Source organism: Myxine glutinosa, chromosome 7 (assembly GCF_964187855.1).
Source record: "Myxine glutinosa chromosome 7, kmMyxGlut1.1, whole genome shotgun sequence".
NCBI lineage: Eukaryota > Metazoa > Chordata > Myxini > Myxiniformes > Myxinidae > Myxine > Myxine glutinosa.
In genome coordinates this window covers 32247799-32263412 of record NC_136267.1, presented here as the reverse complement: position 1 = coordinate 32263412, position 15614 = coordinate 32247799, and the positions used below count along the sequence as shown (strand labels likewise).

Sequence of the window (15614 nt, the reverse complement as noted above, 5' to 3'; positions counted from 1 at the left end):
ACGTTGCACAGACTGTAGGCGAAAAGCCATAAGCCGGGTGGACACCTCCACAATTCCATGTCCACCCTCCTTCCGAGGATGGTACAGTATTTGCGGCCGAAGCCAGTGGTATCCATTCCAAAAGAAATTAACCAAGACCCGCTGGATGGCTGGTATCAACTCCTTGGGTGGCTGCAAGGCAATTAGTTTATGCCATAATCTTGCTGCTATCAAGTTATTTATAACAAGAGAGCGGCCTTTATAAGAAAGAGATCGCAGCAGTCCTTCCCATCGTTTCAACCGGTGTGTAATTTGTTCAATCATTCCTTCCCAGTTCTTCGTTTCTACTTCCTGGTTGCCGAGATAGACACCAAGATATTTGACTCCATCTGTTTTCCACTCTAGATTATGTGGGAGTGACGGTGGCAGTGTTAAAGAAAGGTTATCTGAACCGCACCATAAGGCTACACTCTTGCCCCAATTTACTTCGGCGGAAGAGGCCGCAGAGTAGTCTTTAAAGCAACGCTGCACCGCAGCAACACTACTTGGGCCCTTAATCAGAACACATACATCATCAGCATAAGCTGTGACCACAAATCTTGAACCAAAAACGGCTCCCACATCCTGAGTTATTCGCTGCCTGATGGATGCTAAGAGTGGTTCAAGGGCAATTATATACAGAAGTCCAGAAAGGGGACACCCTTGACGGATACCCCGACGGAAAGGAAAAGGGGGACATAAACTGTTGTTTACTTTCATCATGCAGAAGGTGTTAGTGTATAACAGCTTGACATAGGAAATGAAAGTTTCGCCAAAACCCATCCGCTCCAGAACAGAAAACAAATATGTATGATCAACACGATCAAAAGCCTTTGTTTGGTCAAGAAACAACAACCCAAAACTGGCACGCACGTACTTATTACAAGAAATAATATCCCTTATCAGAAAAATATTGTCATAAATTGACCTTCCTGGTACACAGTAGGTCTGGTCAGGGTGCACAATAGAGCTGATCACAGTTCCCAAACGGTTTGCTAAGGCCTTCGACAAAAGCTTGTAATCCGCACACAGCAATGAGACAGGCCGCCAGTTCTCGACTAGTTGAGTGTCCCCAGCCTTTGGCAACAGGCAAATGACTGCTCTTCTGCAGGACAGGGGAAGCTCTCCAACATGAAGGCATTCATCAAATACCTCAAGCAGGTCAGGTCCCACAAGTTTCCAAAAAGTCTTATAGAACTCTCCGGGCAAACCATCAATCCCAGAGGCTTTACCATCCTTCAAGCTCCGCATAGCAGTTTCAAGTTCAGCAGCCGAAACTGACATGTTCAATGTGCGTTGCTGGTCTTCCTCAAGTCTTGGAAGCCCGGTAGTCAGCTCCTGCAAGGTCTCATTACTTATGCTCTGGGGGGAGTACAAGTTTGTATAAAAAACCTTCAAAACAGACTTAATCTCCTGTTGGGAGGTCACTATTGGCCCATTAGCAGCACGTAGCCCATGAATCTGTTGTGATTTTTTAACAGAGTTCTCCAAACCAAACAAGGCCTTATTTGGCATATCCAACGTTAAATAACTCATTCTCATGCGTACCAGGGTGCCCATTGCTCGCTGCCGTACCAGTTCAGTCAACATTGCCTTTTTAGTCCATAGCAGCCGGTCACCTGTAGTGTCTTTCCCAGCCGTATTAATGTTTTCCTCCAGGGCTGCAATTTCAGCCTTTAATGAATCAATCGAGAGATTTTGCAATTTAGTGGCATAAAGACTATATTGTTGACAGAACGATTTGACCTGACCCTTTGCGAGGTCCCACCACAGTCGAAGGTTAGCATGTTCAAATTTGGAGGACCGAATTCTTTCCCACACGGCTCGAAAAGCCTCTTTGAATCTCATATCATTCAGCAGGTGGGTATTAAGTGACCAATACGCACTACCCCCTGAGGTCAGAGGCAAATTAAAACCCATTGAAACCAGGTAATGGTCTGTGAAACCAATTGGGAGTATCTGGGTTGTGGCCATCACATTTAGCATTGGCTTATTCACGTAGAATCTGTCTAGCCTTGCCATTGATATCCTCCCATCATGGCATCTGCACCACGTATAGCACCGTGAAGTTGGGTGTTGCAACCTCCAAACATCTTTCAAATGCTGATTTTTGATGATGTTCTCCAAAATCCTCATAGAAGCTGGATGGGGTTCATGACCGGTCCTGTCTACGGAAGGATTGATAGTGCAATTGAAATCACCAGCAACACAGATGAAAGCGGTTGTATCCAGTCCTTTTACAAAGTCATGCAGAGTGGAAAAGAACACTCTTCTTTCCATGGGCTCACTCGGTGCATATACGTTCACAATGATGATCCTTTGCGTGTTGCAATAGAAATCCACCGCTATCAGATGTCCCTTATAAATTTCCTTAAAGACAATCTTCCGAGCAGGGATTCTATCACTCAAGGCGATGGCAACACCAGCTTTGGGTGTGGTAAACCCACTCAGCCACCACTGCCCTCGATAAAGTTTTCCCCATTCAGCAACCAGGGTGTTCGTAGCATGAGTCTCCTGTATCAGGATGATGTCGGCTTTCACCCTCTCCATCGCCTGAATTGTCTGAATTTTTCGTAAGGGGGTACAACCCCCATTGATATTCAGGGATGCGATACATATCTTTCGCAAAGCCATTTACAAAGGTAACTCACCCTCCGCCTGCAATTCCTTATTCGCCTTTGTGACCGCTTTCCGAAGACGCTGAAATTGGGCCTCCGAGATTTCCATTGGGTCATTTCTTTGCAGGAGGGGTCTTGCAGCCCTGATGAAAGTTTTCACGTCGGGAAAATGGTCTTTGATCACAACGTAGCGTTGCCTAAACGTCTCGTTTAGGAAACTGATGACGTTTTCCTTTGTTGCTTCCATCTGTTCTTCTCCCTGATGATCATTCACAGACACAAGGCTTTGAGCTTCCTCATCCAGCTCCCTAACCACATCAACGTTGAAACTCCTTTGTTGTGTGTCAGGAGCAGGCACACCTTCTGTGTCATCACCACTGCAGTCTTCTTGTTGCATCACAAGGGGCACATCTGTGCCACCACTGCTGCCTATTATAGGTCTGCTTGGACCATCATCCTTGGTCGTTTCAACCGGATGTGAGCAACAACCGTTGTCACTCAGGCCCTGGGACTGCTCGTTGTCACAAGGGACAATGGTGCCATCATCACAACCAATACTGCTGCATTGATTTTCTTCAACAAGAGCAAGGGGTGAAGTCCTACTCTCCTCTGTTTCGTCACCACCCTGCCCAGCTTGCTGAGAATCATCAGGATAGTCTGAGATACTGTTTGTTTGTACGAGTATCACTTTGCTACCTTTGTCTTCCACCTCGGCGCTCAAAAAGGTACGTTTTAGGTTCCTCTTAGCCTCGGTGCCTTTCATCAATACCTCCTCAAAGACCATATTCTCTTGAGGTTGCAGCCTCTTGTCCTCATCGACTGGGTGCACCCCTGCTGCACTAACCTCAGCAACACCGCCACCACTTTCCACACCCTGGTCTTCTGGTGTGGGCGTCTGTACTCCACCAGGCTCATGAACGGGGGGCACTGCATCAGTTACAGGGGGGGCCGACCCAGCTGCTGTAGCGTACGTCTTCTTGGCGTCTGGGCAATACTGCTTAGTGTGTCCGTGTGCTCCACATCCGTAGCAGATCAAGGTCTCGGTCGCCATGAAGATTCTATATTCATGCTCGCCTACTTTAAAGGTGTGGGAGGTGTTCAACTGCTTCGCTGCGTCTTTTAGAACAACAAAACAAAAACGTCTAAACGATTGTACGTGCTTCAACCTGCCGTTTCTCGTACGTAGAGGAACCCTAATGATTCGAGAGACGACAGTGCCAAACTCACCTAGCTTGTGTAGGATTTCCTCGTTACCTAGGAAAGGCGGAACATTGCTCAGAATGACTTTAACTGCCGGCGTGTCCATCGACGACACAGGAACAAACAGATCGTTTCCCAAGGTCAAACCATTCTGCACAACAATATCGGCCAGACTTATTTGCGAAACAAAAACCACAATTTTGTGATTCATACGAGACGCGGCACGAATGTTACTCACGTCGATCAAATCCCCAATCGCGAGCAAAATATCATCCATTTCAACTCCCTCCGGCGGGACAAGGCACAGCCCGTGCTTACGCGATAAACCCTCATCGGTAACACGATCGGCAGGCCTTTGGCTACTCCTATTAGCCATATCGTCAAAGGAGAAACGAAGTGAAAGCAAATAGATTTGTATAATCCCAAAAAAAAAAAAGAATAGAAAAAAATATATATATTAAGTAACTAGAAACGAAAGCACGGTTTAAACCACGTTAGGAAAAAACGTGGTTCAAACAAACCCTTACCGTGCTGGCTCTCCCTCTCTCTGTCTCGAAGGAGGAGAAAAAAACGAGGGACAGGTGGTAATGAAGCAGGAAGGGAGGAAAAAGGTCAACATACACGACAAGAGTACAAAAGGAAAAAACCAAAGGAAGGGGAAAGGTAAAAAGGTTGGTGGGGAGAGGATGAAAAACAACACGAGCCAGGAGCTACAACACACAAGCACGAGCACGCGCCATCTTGCCACGCCCAACACACGAAACGGCCAGCAGGGGGCGAGAGCGAGAGAGAGAGAGAGAGAGAGAGAGAGAGGGAGAGAGAGAGAGAAGAAAAAAAGAGAGAGAAAGGTGAGGGGGAGGGGGGGGGGGAGTTACCGAAGATAATGTAATGTTATGCTTTACTTGTATAAAAGCCCGTCAAATATGATGGGTAAGAACAGTTTATAGTAAGGGCATTTTATGAGATATTTCACAAATCTGTTAACTAAATTGTTACCAAAAAATTTCTTCACCAATATGTTTGTAAAGGTGTGTAATAACATGTGTTAAAATGTTGAAGTTCAACTCCCGTGGGAAACCCAGAAAAAAAGCTGTTGAATTCGGGTACCGAAAAATTATTTTCGAGAATTTTTATTTTTTTAAATCGGCCCTTAAGTAACTTATGAGGGGTCAAATAAGGGTTTTTCATGATTCTGAGTTGATTGTTAACATTTATATTTTCACTTTTACATTTACACACAAAGTAGCTTTTATTTCACATACATATATAATACTCAAGAGTTATTTCTCATTCACAATGTCAGAAGTTTTAACAGTCATTGTCTATGTCTTCTTCAGACTCAACAACATCATGACTGCAGTTTCTGCATGTAATGCCATTACAGACTCCACAGGCCGAGATGCACGTGACCCCATTCTTCTTGCAGCTGCATCGCCGGTTGCTGCAATCTCCATGACAATTACAGCTCGTGAACTGCAATAGCTCCTCAGGAGCCGTGGGGTCCAGTGTTGGAACTGGCTCATACCCATGCACACCTATTGTCCATCCATAGTCACTGGGGTTCAGAGACATGCTCTGTAGAAGGATCCAGTCCCGGGTCTGCAGGTAGGCACGGAGTGAATGTTGTGCCGCTGCACCCTCTGTTGGAGGTAGAGTCTCTGGTTTGATCGCTCCTGCCACTGCCTTCCTTGAGAACATGTTGTACCGAATTCAATTTCACTGTTTCTCATTCTTCCTCTGCTCAGTCCACCTTGTGACTTGGCTGCCTTCATTAATGTCTGCTCAATGCAAATGTCACACCATGTGCTGGACCACTCATGACTTGAGTAACGGACAACATGGTTCCCGTGGGCAGTGAGACGTTCTAAGGTGTCTTTGTAAGCAGGCAAAGTTTCTAGTTCCTTCATGAGTTGACAGTACAGCCGTGCGCCCTTGGCATACTGATGATGGCCTGCAGCGGCAAAGATGTGAAGCATCTTGGTAACAATGCAGGACAGATGCCCATTGTGGTCTGCAAGTCGCTCGGTTCTGATAAAGACCTTGATCACATCTACCATGTGGTGGTACTCCACCCAGAGTGCAGGTGTTCTTCCTCCTTTTGCGAGTCGTTTGAAGGTTTCTTCAAACCTTTGCTCAAACACTGGCACTACTGGGTCTGAGTGTCTGGCTCCCATCTTCCCATCAGCCACCTTCTCCATGAAGGTCTTCATGTCACCACGCTCCTCCTCAGTGAAGGCAAGTTTCATGATGTGTTGATAGATGGCTGCATCGATGAGGAGGTGAACACGGATTGCCTTGTCAAAACATCCTCCATCCATGATGTGGTTGGCTGTCGTACTTCCAGGATAGATCAACTGGATCACATCTAGTAGTCCAGAATCTTCCATGATGTCACCCATTGATCCAAGATAAGACTTCAGCAGGTGAAAACCACCCAACCTTGGAATGACGGGTAGATTTGCCTGCTTTATTATATTCACAGCCTTCAGCCAAATCGGAAGATCAAAGGTCACTATAGCGACCCCAGCGCGCCGTATGCACTCTTTCAGAGTGGTGAAGATGGTGTTGAGGTCATTAGGGTCTCCTTCAATAACTGGGAGGAACTCGATCTGTGTGCTCTGCTTTGCATCATTAGCATGGATTCTCTTCATCCAGCCATACCAGTTGGAGTGTGGGAACTCAGGATCGTTGGCTTTGATCACCCACCCCGCTGCCCAGAGTGTGTCACCTGGAGTGAGGAGTGGCTGATCATGAGCCAGGGAGGAGGAAAGCTCAGCGAGGGGGAGAAACATGATCGCGTTCGTTCCTATCTGTTTCCTGTTCGTAAATGGAATAATCTTTACTTCAGTTCCTCTCAGGATCTTAGCTTTGTCGAGTGCCTTCAACTTCACCCGGGGGAAAGCTGCTGTTGTCTGTGGATCTGGCAAAGGTGGTGCCGGAGAGGTGACTTTGATCCAACCCATTGAGTGAAAGGGAGTGTTTCCGTGAATAGAGACAATGTTTAAATCTATATTGTCTCCAACAAACTGAGTGACTGCATTGTTTGTTTCCCCAACCTCCAAAAAGACCACCTGATCATTACTTGACAATTCACTTTCACTGGCTGGCACTTTGGCTGTCATCACTGATTGATCCTCAAGCGCAGCATCAACCGCAACCTCATCATTGATCTGTTCATCGGTTTCCTCCACAATGGTGTCAAGAGTGCCAGAAGTATCTGGAACATCATCTCCACTCCTACTATTAAGGAAGCAGTATTCTCTGCCTTTGATGCTTGAGCTGACTTCTTGGTGGTTGCAACAAAGTTGTTGTACAGATCATTTTTACACTTCTGGTGGTACCTCAGTTTTCCTTCCTTTTGAGCCTCCTTCATACGTTCCACAACAGTAACATTTTCGACAGTTTCTGCTTGTTTCAATAAAGTTGAGTATCCCTTTGGAGTTGCCTGTATGAGCCTTTCAGCTGGTGTATCCGAGCGTGCACAGATGAAGCAATTGAGCACAGGTGGAGTAACGTCTTCATCCATATTGCTAGACTCCATGTCCTGCAAAGTAGAAAATGAGATATATTTAGAAATTATTTTTCCACAAAGGAGTGTCTGTGGTGAAATATAAATGTTAACAATCAACTCAGAATCATGAAAAACCCTTATTTGACCCCTCATAAGTTACTTGAGGGCCGATTAAAAAAAATAAAAATTCTCGAAAATAATTTTTCGGTACCCGAATTCAACAGCTTTTTTTCTGGGTTTCCCACGGGAGTTGACCTTCAACATTTTAACACATGTTATTACACACCTTTACAAACATATTGGTGAAGAAATTTTTTGGTAACAATTTAGTTAACAGATTTTCATATGTTTCCCTTACTATTATTCGAGAGTGTACAGCCTCGTGAGCATGCCAAAGTCTGAAGCCTCGGCCTCGTGTCAGGTGTGCTTATACGTCTTTATTTATTAGACATCATCCAGTTGTGAATGAACACTCATTTTACTCTGCGCATGTTGCACATCATGTTCAACGAATTTCACCTCCCTGTGCTTTGTACTTATTGTTATTTAAAGAAAAAAAAACGCTTCTGTACACCGCCCTTGAGGCTCGGTTTGCAAGCCACCTTCTACAATTCCAATAGAAGAGGCATAATTACTCTTATATGGAAAATGTTTTTCGGGTTTGTTTTTTCCTCAAAAATAGACCGTAGTGAGCACACATTTATGTTAAAAGATTGGCCTTTAAAACCTGACTCATCATCCTTATGAAGGGGGACAGACATCTGTACAAACACACAAACTGACAATGTGTTTTATATGGTAGATATTAAATTTGGCAATTCTCTGTATGTGCATATGTATGTATGTATGTATATGTGTGTGTATGTATGTATGTATGTGTGTATGTATGTATATGTGTGTGTATGTGTGTATGTATGTATGTACTGTAGGTGTGGGTATATGTGTATGTGTGTATGTATGTATGATGTGTGTGTATGTATGTATGTATGCGTATGTACATTTGTATGTATGTATGTATGTATTTATGTGTGTGTGTGTGTGTGTGTGTGTGTGTGTGTGTATGTGTGTATGTATGTATGTACTGTAGGTGTGGGTATATGTGTATGTATGTATGTATGTATGTGTGTATGTATGTATGTATGTGTGTATGTATGTATGATGTGTGTGTGTGTGTATGTATGTATGTATGCGTATGTACATTTGTATGTATGCATGTATGTATGCATGTGTGTGTATGTATGTATGTATTTATGTGTGTGTGTGTGTGTGTGTGTATGTATGCGTATGTATCTATGTACGTTTGTATGTATGTATGTGTTTGTATGTATGTATATGTGTATGTGTGTATGCATGTATGTACATCTGAGAATCATAGAAAAAAACAGGACTGACCCAATCACCACCAAATTTTGCATATGTGGTGGTAGTACCAAGGGTGGGTGACTCTCCCACTACTTCGCAATGCTCCCGAAAGTATCCGGTTTTTAAAGTTTCTAAACACACCGGTTAATTCACTCAAAAAAAGTTCCATTTTCCATGATGTTGTAAGGGGAAGCTCTCTTTTTAAATGTACTTGTTGTTTTTTTAAAGCTTATTTCGCTGAAATATTCCTTTTGTATTTTGATTTAAGTAATTTTTTCTTAAAGGAAGTTTGTTGATGGCAACTTCTCTGAGATGCTCATGGATCCCCGAGCAATGGGAGGGTTAGCCAATTTGGAATGCAAAGACAAATCTGCCAAATAGACCCTAATGTACTGAAGTTCAAGGAGTGAGTGTGTGTGCGATGGCGAAATGATGAACGGCTTTTAATGGCGCTGCTGGTTGGTAACACCGAGCGCAAAGCCGTTGTACAAATGTAACGTCGATCAATACCGTTGAATGCCCTATTGATTTATTTGTATTTGCTGTTCTTCTGCAGACCTTGCTGCACTTCATCACAATAACGATCGCAAAAGCTGTGTCTTTACAACCCCTCGGACAAACTCACAGATGCGGCCAAAAGGAGAGAGGTACATTTATTTTGTGGTCACTCTACCCGAGGACCATTACACAACAGTTCAGTTCTTTGAAAAGCCTCGATGAGCAACATCTGCGTATAAACAACTGACTTACATGAGACTGCAGTTGTTTTGCATTTACACTTGCTATGTGTCATTTAAGAGATAATTGTTCATTTGTCACTGTGCAGCAGATAGTTTTAAAGCAAATTTCCCTGGGCGACAAGGGTCAAGAAAAGTGGTGATTTGAAAACAAAAATTCATATATAAAAAAAGAAAAATATATATATATTTTTTAATGTACATGTTTATTACAGGATTAGTGAGAACGACGAATGATCAATAGAGAAAAATCATCAGAATAATCGTTAAAAAGTGCTGTCTTCAGAAAATAATTTATTTACAAAGTCATAAGTATTTAAGATGCATGTATGTATGTGTGTATGTACGTATGTATATGTGCATGTATGTATGTGTGTATGTACATATGTATATGTGCATGTATGTGTGTGTATGTGTGGACGTATGTGTGTATGTATGTATGTGTGTGTATATGTATGTGTGTATGGATGTATGTGTGTATGTATATATGTGTGTATGTACGTATGTATATGTGCATGCATGTATGTGTGTGTGTATGTGTGTATGTGTGTATGGATGTATGTATGTGTGTATGGATGTATGTGTGTATGTACGTATGTATATGTGCATGTATGTATGTATGTGTGTATGTACGTATGTATATGTGCATGTATGTATGTGTGTATGTGTGTACGTATGTATGTGTGTGTATATGTATGTGTGTACGTATGTATTTATGTATGTATGTATGTATGTGTGTATGTACATATGTATATGTGCATGTATGTATGTGTATGTGTGTACGACTGCACGTATGTGTGTATGTATGTATGTTTGTATGTGTGTGTGTATGTATGTGTGTATGTATGTATGTATGTGTGTATGTATGTGTGTGTGTGTGTATGTATGTGTGTATGTACATATGTATATGTGCATGTATGTATGTGTGTATGTGTGTACGTATGTGTGTATGTATGTATGTGTGTATGTATGTATGTGTGTGTATATGTATGTGTGTATGTATGTATTTATGTATGTGTGTATGTATGTATGTATGTACAATGTACATATGTATATGTGCATGTATGTATGTGTGTATGTGTGTACGACTGCACGTATGTGTGTATGTATGGATGTGTGTGTATGTATGTGTGTGTATGTATGTGTGTGTGTGTGTTTGTGTGTATGTATGTGTGTATGTATGTATTTATGTATGTGTGTATGTATGTATTTATGTATGTATGTGTATGTATGTATGTATGTATGTATGTATGTATGTATGTATGTATGTATGTATGTATGTGTGTGATCTGAGGTTCTGCGTGTTCTTGTAATAGACTTTCCTTTGCGGAACACTGATGGCGCTCGTTCTTCTGTAAGAAAAAAGGCCACTGCCGGTCGCGGATCAAAGTGTGCAATCCCAGGACTGTTGAGTGTGATGCACATCTGATTGTTTATGGCCTCTCTCGACTAGCTAGACTGTTTGGGGCCCTTCAAGATAGTGTCACATGAAACAGCACATTCAGGTCCATTCTTCCTATGAGTCAGTGACAGGTAAAGTTGTACCATCTTGTAAAATAGTTCCAGGAACAGATATCTTCATCGGATAATATAGTTTTCTGTGCTATCTATAACATCACCTGATACAGGAAGGTTTCCACAAGCGAAGTTTGACTTCATCACAGAATTGTACGTCATAGAGGTCCCCCAGAAAAGTCCCTCCACCACATCTCGTGTCGAATCGATCATCCATTTCATACTTCATGTCTCGAGAAACAGCTTTGAACATTAACAAAGTTGTCGCCCAGAATTTTGAAATCTGATTCACTGAACAACGAATTGTTTTGACTGGGCGACAATAATGCCACCCGGTCACTATGTTAAAAAATGCCAGAGCATAAAAAATGCAGCAGACTGCATCGAAAAATATTTATATATTCATGTCTTCTCTTTATTACATAAGCAAAAGTAGTTGAATTTTTATTATTATTTTAATAGAGAATTTTAAATCAATATATTTTTTGGAAGGATGGAGTTTAAACGTCCCACCTGTCGCCCAGCCGTCATGGCATGACATTTCATTACTGCCTGATCCTCAACAAGGTTCCTGCCAATGGCATCCAAGGCTCACTTAATTTAATTTGTACATCCTCTCTTCTGGTTTTACTACTCTGTATGATACACAAGTTCTTCCAACAACCAGCTCTATATGAATCTTCAAAAATCAAGATGACAATAAGAAAGCCGTTAGCATTTGCACAATCTTCTCGGCTATATTATTTTAAGTGAGGTCAAAATCCGGTGGGCCATGGGTCAGTCATACTAAAATACGCAATTTAGTGTCTGTGTCTCTTTCTGACGATTTTTGACTGCGATACATTCCGTCGTTACTTATCCAATCTCAACCAAACTTGACAGGGAGACAAAGGGGCACACAATGAAGGTTGTCGCGACTTAATTTGCCCCTATCCCCAAGGGGGTTTGCCACCTTGGGTGAAATACGTGTTAAGGTGTATATCCGTGTTAAGATAGCTGTATCGTGGCGTCTTTCAAAAGCCGCTTTTAATAACCAAAGTAACAACGCTCACGATAATGGCATGATATTAATGTTATGACAAATCAATATTAATACTTACTAGTGAGGTACTCGTGGTACGCACGGGTGGGAGGCCCGAAGCAAACAGACAATGCAGAAACGGTGAATGCTAAAGCATGAAACCAATAAATTCCACATTCCTGTAGCACCTTCAGTCGCACGTCAGACATGGACAGCAAGTTCGTGAAGGACTTCCATGAAAAACGTACCCATTGGAAAACAAACGGGTACGTTTGTTCCATACCCAGGCAATGGCGAATCTGCATATGGCGATCCGCGAATTCACGTTTAGAAAGTAGAAACCGTCAAGGCATTTCGTCATTCACTTGAACTCAATATGTCTTTTTTTAATTCCAAACAGCATAACTCCAATCACAAATGAAATAATATTAATATAAAAAATAAACTTTTAACAACATTCGTGACATAAACAAATATTTAAATCCTGATGTGAAGTTCCGTACGGTTGGGTGAATACAATTACGAATTCAAAATCGTAATTGTATTCACTCAATTCCAATCATCAATTGATACTTTAACAAAACGATTAACATGATTAACGTTTAACGATTTAACATTACGATTGATTGACAGTTGTATTGGGATATTATCAAACCCGCGCATTGCCGTCATCTGTCCACTTCTGCATTCGCGGCAGGTTCATAATTGTCATCAAAATCTAAACAGTATTTGTTGAATTTCAATAAAAGCCACATTACTGTTCATATCGGTAAATATTATTCCATCGTGTTTGGAAAAATAGGAAAATTGGAAAATTGGAAAAATTGGAAAAACAATATAGCCTGTTTTACTTCCAGGGGCCCCAGGAATACCCACCCAAAATATCGTTGCGATCGGTTGAGCCGTTTTTGAGGTACCATCGAACGGACAGACGGACATTTGGTGAATTATAGTAAGATAATATTGTTGTGGTTTTGCAATAAAGAACACCCCCTCTAGTTAATTACACAACGACATGTAGCCTGCAGTAGTCAGTTATTTCTTATTAAATGTAAAGATTAGCTCCCTTCCCATTGTGTAGTAATTAAAGCAGATATGCATTGAGTTTAGGCAGGATTTCAAACCTTCGTATAGTTGAAGGAAGACGTTGGTTCATGTGCAAGGAGGAGTGGCTACAAGCACAGTCCACGTGATCAACCAGCAAACAACCAATGAGAGGTCGTGGACACGTAAGCAACCAATCAGGTTGTGGACATTTCACCAGCAAACTTCGTCCAATGGGAGGCTGTGGAACATTCTAGGGAGCTTTTCCACTCGATAAAACCCATGTCCAACGCACTTCAGGCTCTCTCTCTCGCTGCCCTCTCTCGTCGTCTTCCTTCAAGCTGGCTGTCCAACATGCTGGTTCATCCTTCCTGCGCTGAATCGTTCCTCGACCTAGATCGTCGTTCGTGCTGACTTTCACGTGGCGGCTCGTCCTGCGGACCTTCGTCAAGCTGCGCGTCCTGAACGGCCCGGGAGCTGCGCGTGGAAGCTGGCGAACCCAATTCCGCGTCAGCACGTCTATCGGTACGAGTTAACCTGTGCGATTCATCCCCCGTTTGTGTGTGTAAGGCACCTGTTGGGATTTAGATAGGTAAGAATTGATAAGCCTGCCACTTGTCCTTGTTCTGTGAATAATAAAGAAAAGACGTGTACATTTTTGTTCCTTTCAACCTGTTCGTATGTCCTTTCCCCCATTGGCCCAGCATAGTTCAAACCGAATTTGACTCTCCAATTAGGTCCATAAGTCACGCAGCATAACACCGTGATTCACACCGCGCAAACCGCTCGGCGCGCTTGATTGGAATAAGGTGTGGAATCGCGGGGGGTTCAATTCCCGGTCTTTCTAGCCACGTGGTCTCAAAGGTATTTGGGTAGTGACCAATAACCCTTCACCCATGGTTGCGCGATTGGCAGTTGAAGATGCTTAGCAACCTGTCGACCACGAGTTTAGTCGTGGCCGGCGGCCCGTGGACCCGGTGTCTGAGGGGAACCGAGGACTTCACCCCCCCCCCCCCTTAGTACGTCGACAGACCTGGGATCCGCAACAATATACTGCCCCTCCCCAAGGGGTACAACCCCTCCCCAAGATATCTTGTGACTTGCAATATTGCCTCCCTTCTTCCTCCCAACTCGACACCCTCACGAAAGTAAATTTTATTTTCGGGAAGTTAGAATGGTGAGGCACGATCTGATCTTTTCAATGACCTGTTCTAACATAAGTTATAGTAATAATAATTGGCAATAATAATAAGAATAATAACATGACTCCCCCTTCCGCTCCCGTAGTGAGCGGGTGTACTCGTGTCTATAAAGGTTTCAATAGACCAAACAGAAGAATGTTAACCTTGGCATCACACAGTAGTGTGTCTTTATTAGTCATTCTCATTTTGTGAAATGATAACACCGATTGGCTACAGTAAAGATGGGATACGCTATCAGGTGATCATAACACTCTAGAATAATAGAATAAGATTCCCACCATGCTTGATCCATAATTTTACAATCGGAATTCTCATCATAAATCTCAGGATATTCCATGACTTGCAATTCGATTCCTTCACTGCTCCACTGTGCCAGTAGCAAATTCAAGGTCATCACCTTCTGCAAGCAAGACAGCGTCGGCCTGCAGCTGGTCGGAGGGAACGCCGTGGGGATTTTTGTCGCTGGAGTGCAGACAGGCAGTCCTGCTGCCGCACAGGGTCTGCAGGAGGGTGATCAGCTGCTCAAGGTAGGGCATGGAGTAGAAAATGATGCATGTTTGGGAAGACAGTAAATCTTTCACTCCGAATCAGTTTCATTTCATTGATTGTCAGTATTTTTTTTTTTTTTGGTCCTTTTGGTCTGCGTATAGTTTTCTTTTTTTTTTGGAATAGAGTCGAGGCTCGTGTAAGAGCTGACACATTGAACATGAAAACATGCACAGACACATAAAACATACAATGAAGGGAGTGGGAGACAAGAGGGGGAGAGAGAGGGAAGCACACAAGCACAACAACAGTAGAGAACAGGGATGTCGGTTGATCTGTGGAAAGGGGAGGGCTGGGGAGGAGGGAGGGGTACATTGTATAAAGCAAATAAACACTACTAGGAATTTCAAGAAAGAAGTTGGGGATTGAAATTAGCGGAGTTGCGGTGTTTTAACGGGGGTAGAAAAGATCAAGGTTTTTGATGGGGGAAGATAAGAGATGGTGATGAACAGCTGTTTTAAAGACCTCGAGGGAGGAGTGGGATTGAAGAGAGTGAGGGAGTTTGTTCCAGAGGTGGGAGAAAAGAGGAATGAAAGAGTGAGCAGTTTCACCAGAAGAGGGTTACTGGCAGATATTGTGCATCCTGCAGGAATATTTTGGGGCCAGAGCACAGCCAGAGCAGGGGGAGCAATGCCAGAGAGGACTCGCTAGAGGACAGAAAGACCACCAACCTGCCTGCGGTGAGAGAGAGAAAGGCCCTCAGAATCAGATTCATCATGGTTGAATCAGAATCAATCATACCAATGATTCTGAAAGCTTTGGTTTCAACCGTGTGAAGCCGAGCTAGGTGTGAGGCAGGAGCACCAGCCCAATTGGTGCCCAGAGGGGAGAGCAGTATTC

General features: G+C 43.1%; 1 protein-coding gene across 7 annotated transcripts in view; it reads left to right on the top strand.

The window, feature by feature from the left end:
* LOC137431094 (tight junction protein 2) overlaps window positions 1–15614 on the top strand; it is a 184304-nt gene that overhangs the window by 66852 nt on the left and 101838 nt on the right. For 4 of the 7 annotated variants that reach the window (XM_078781395.1, XM_078781396.1, XM_078781397.1 and 1 more), the window contains 2 exons: window positions 9266–9356; window positions 14608–14755. In XM_078781395.1, the coding sequence (XP_078637521.1) occupies window positions 9266–9356; window positions 14608–14755 (239 nt within the window). Of the gene's footprint in view, window positions 1–9265; window positions 9357–14604; window positions 14756–15614 lie in introns of all 7 variants that reach the window. The other 3 variants (XM_068121996.2, XM_068121997.2, XM_068121993.2) reach the window with 1 other exon arrangement.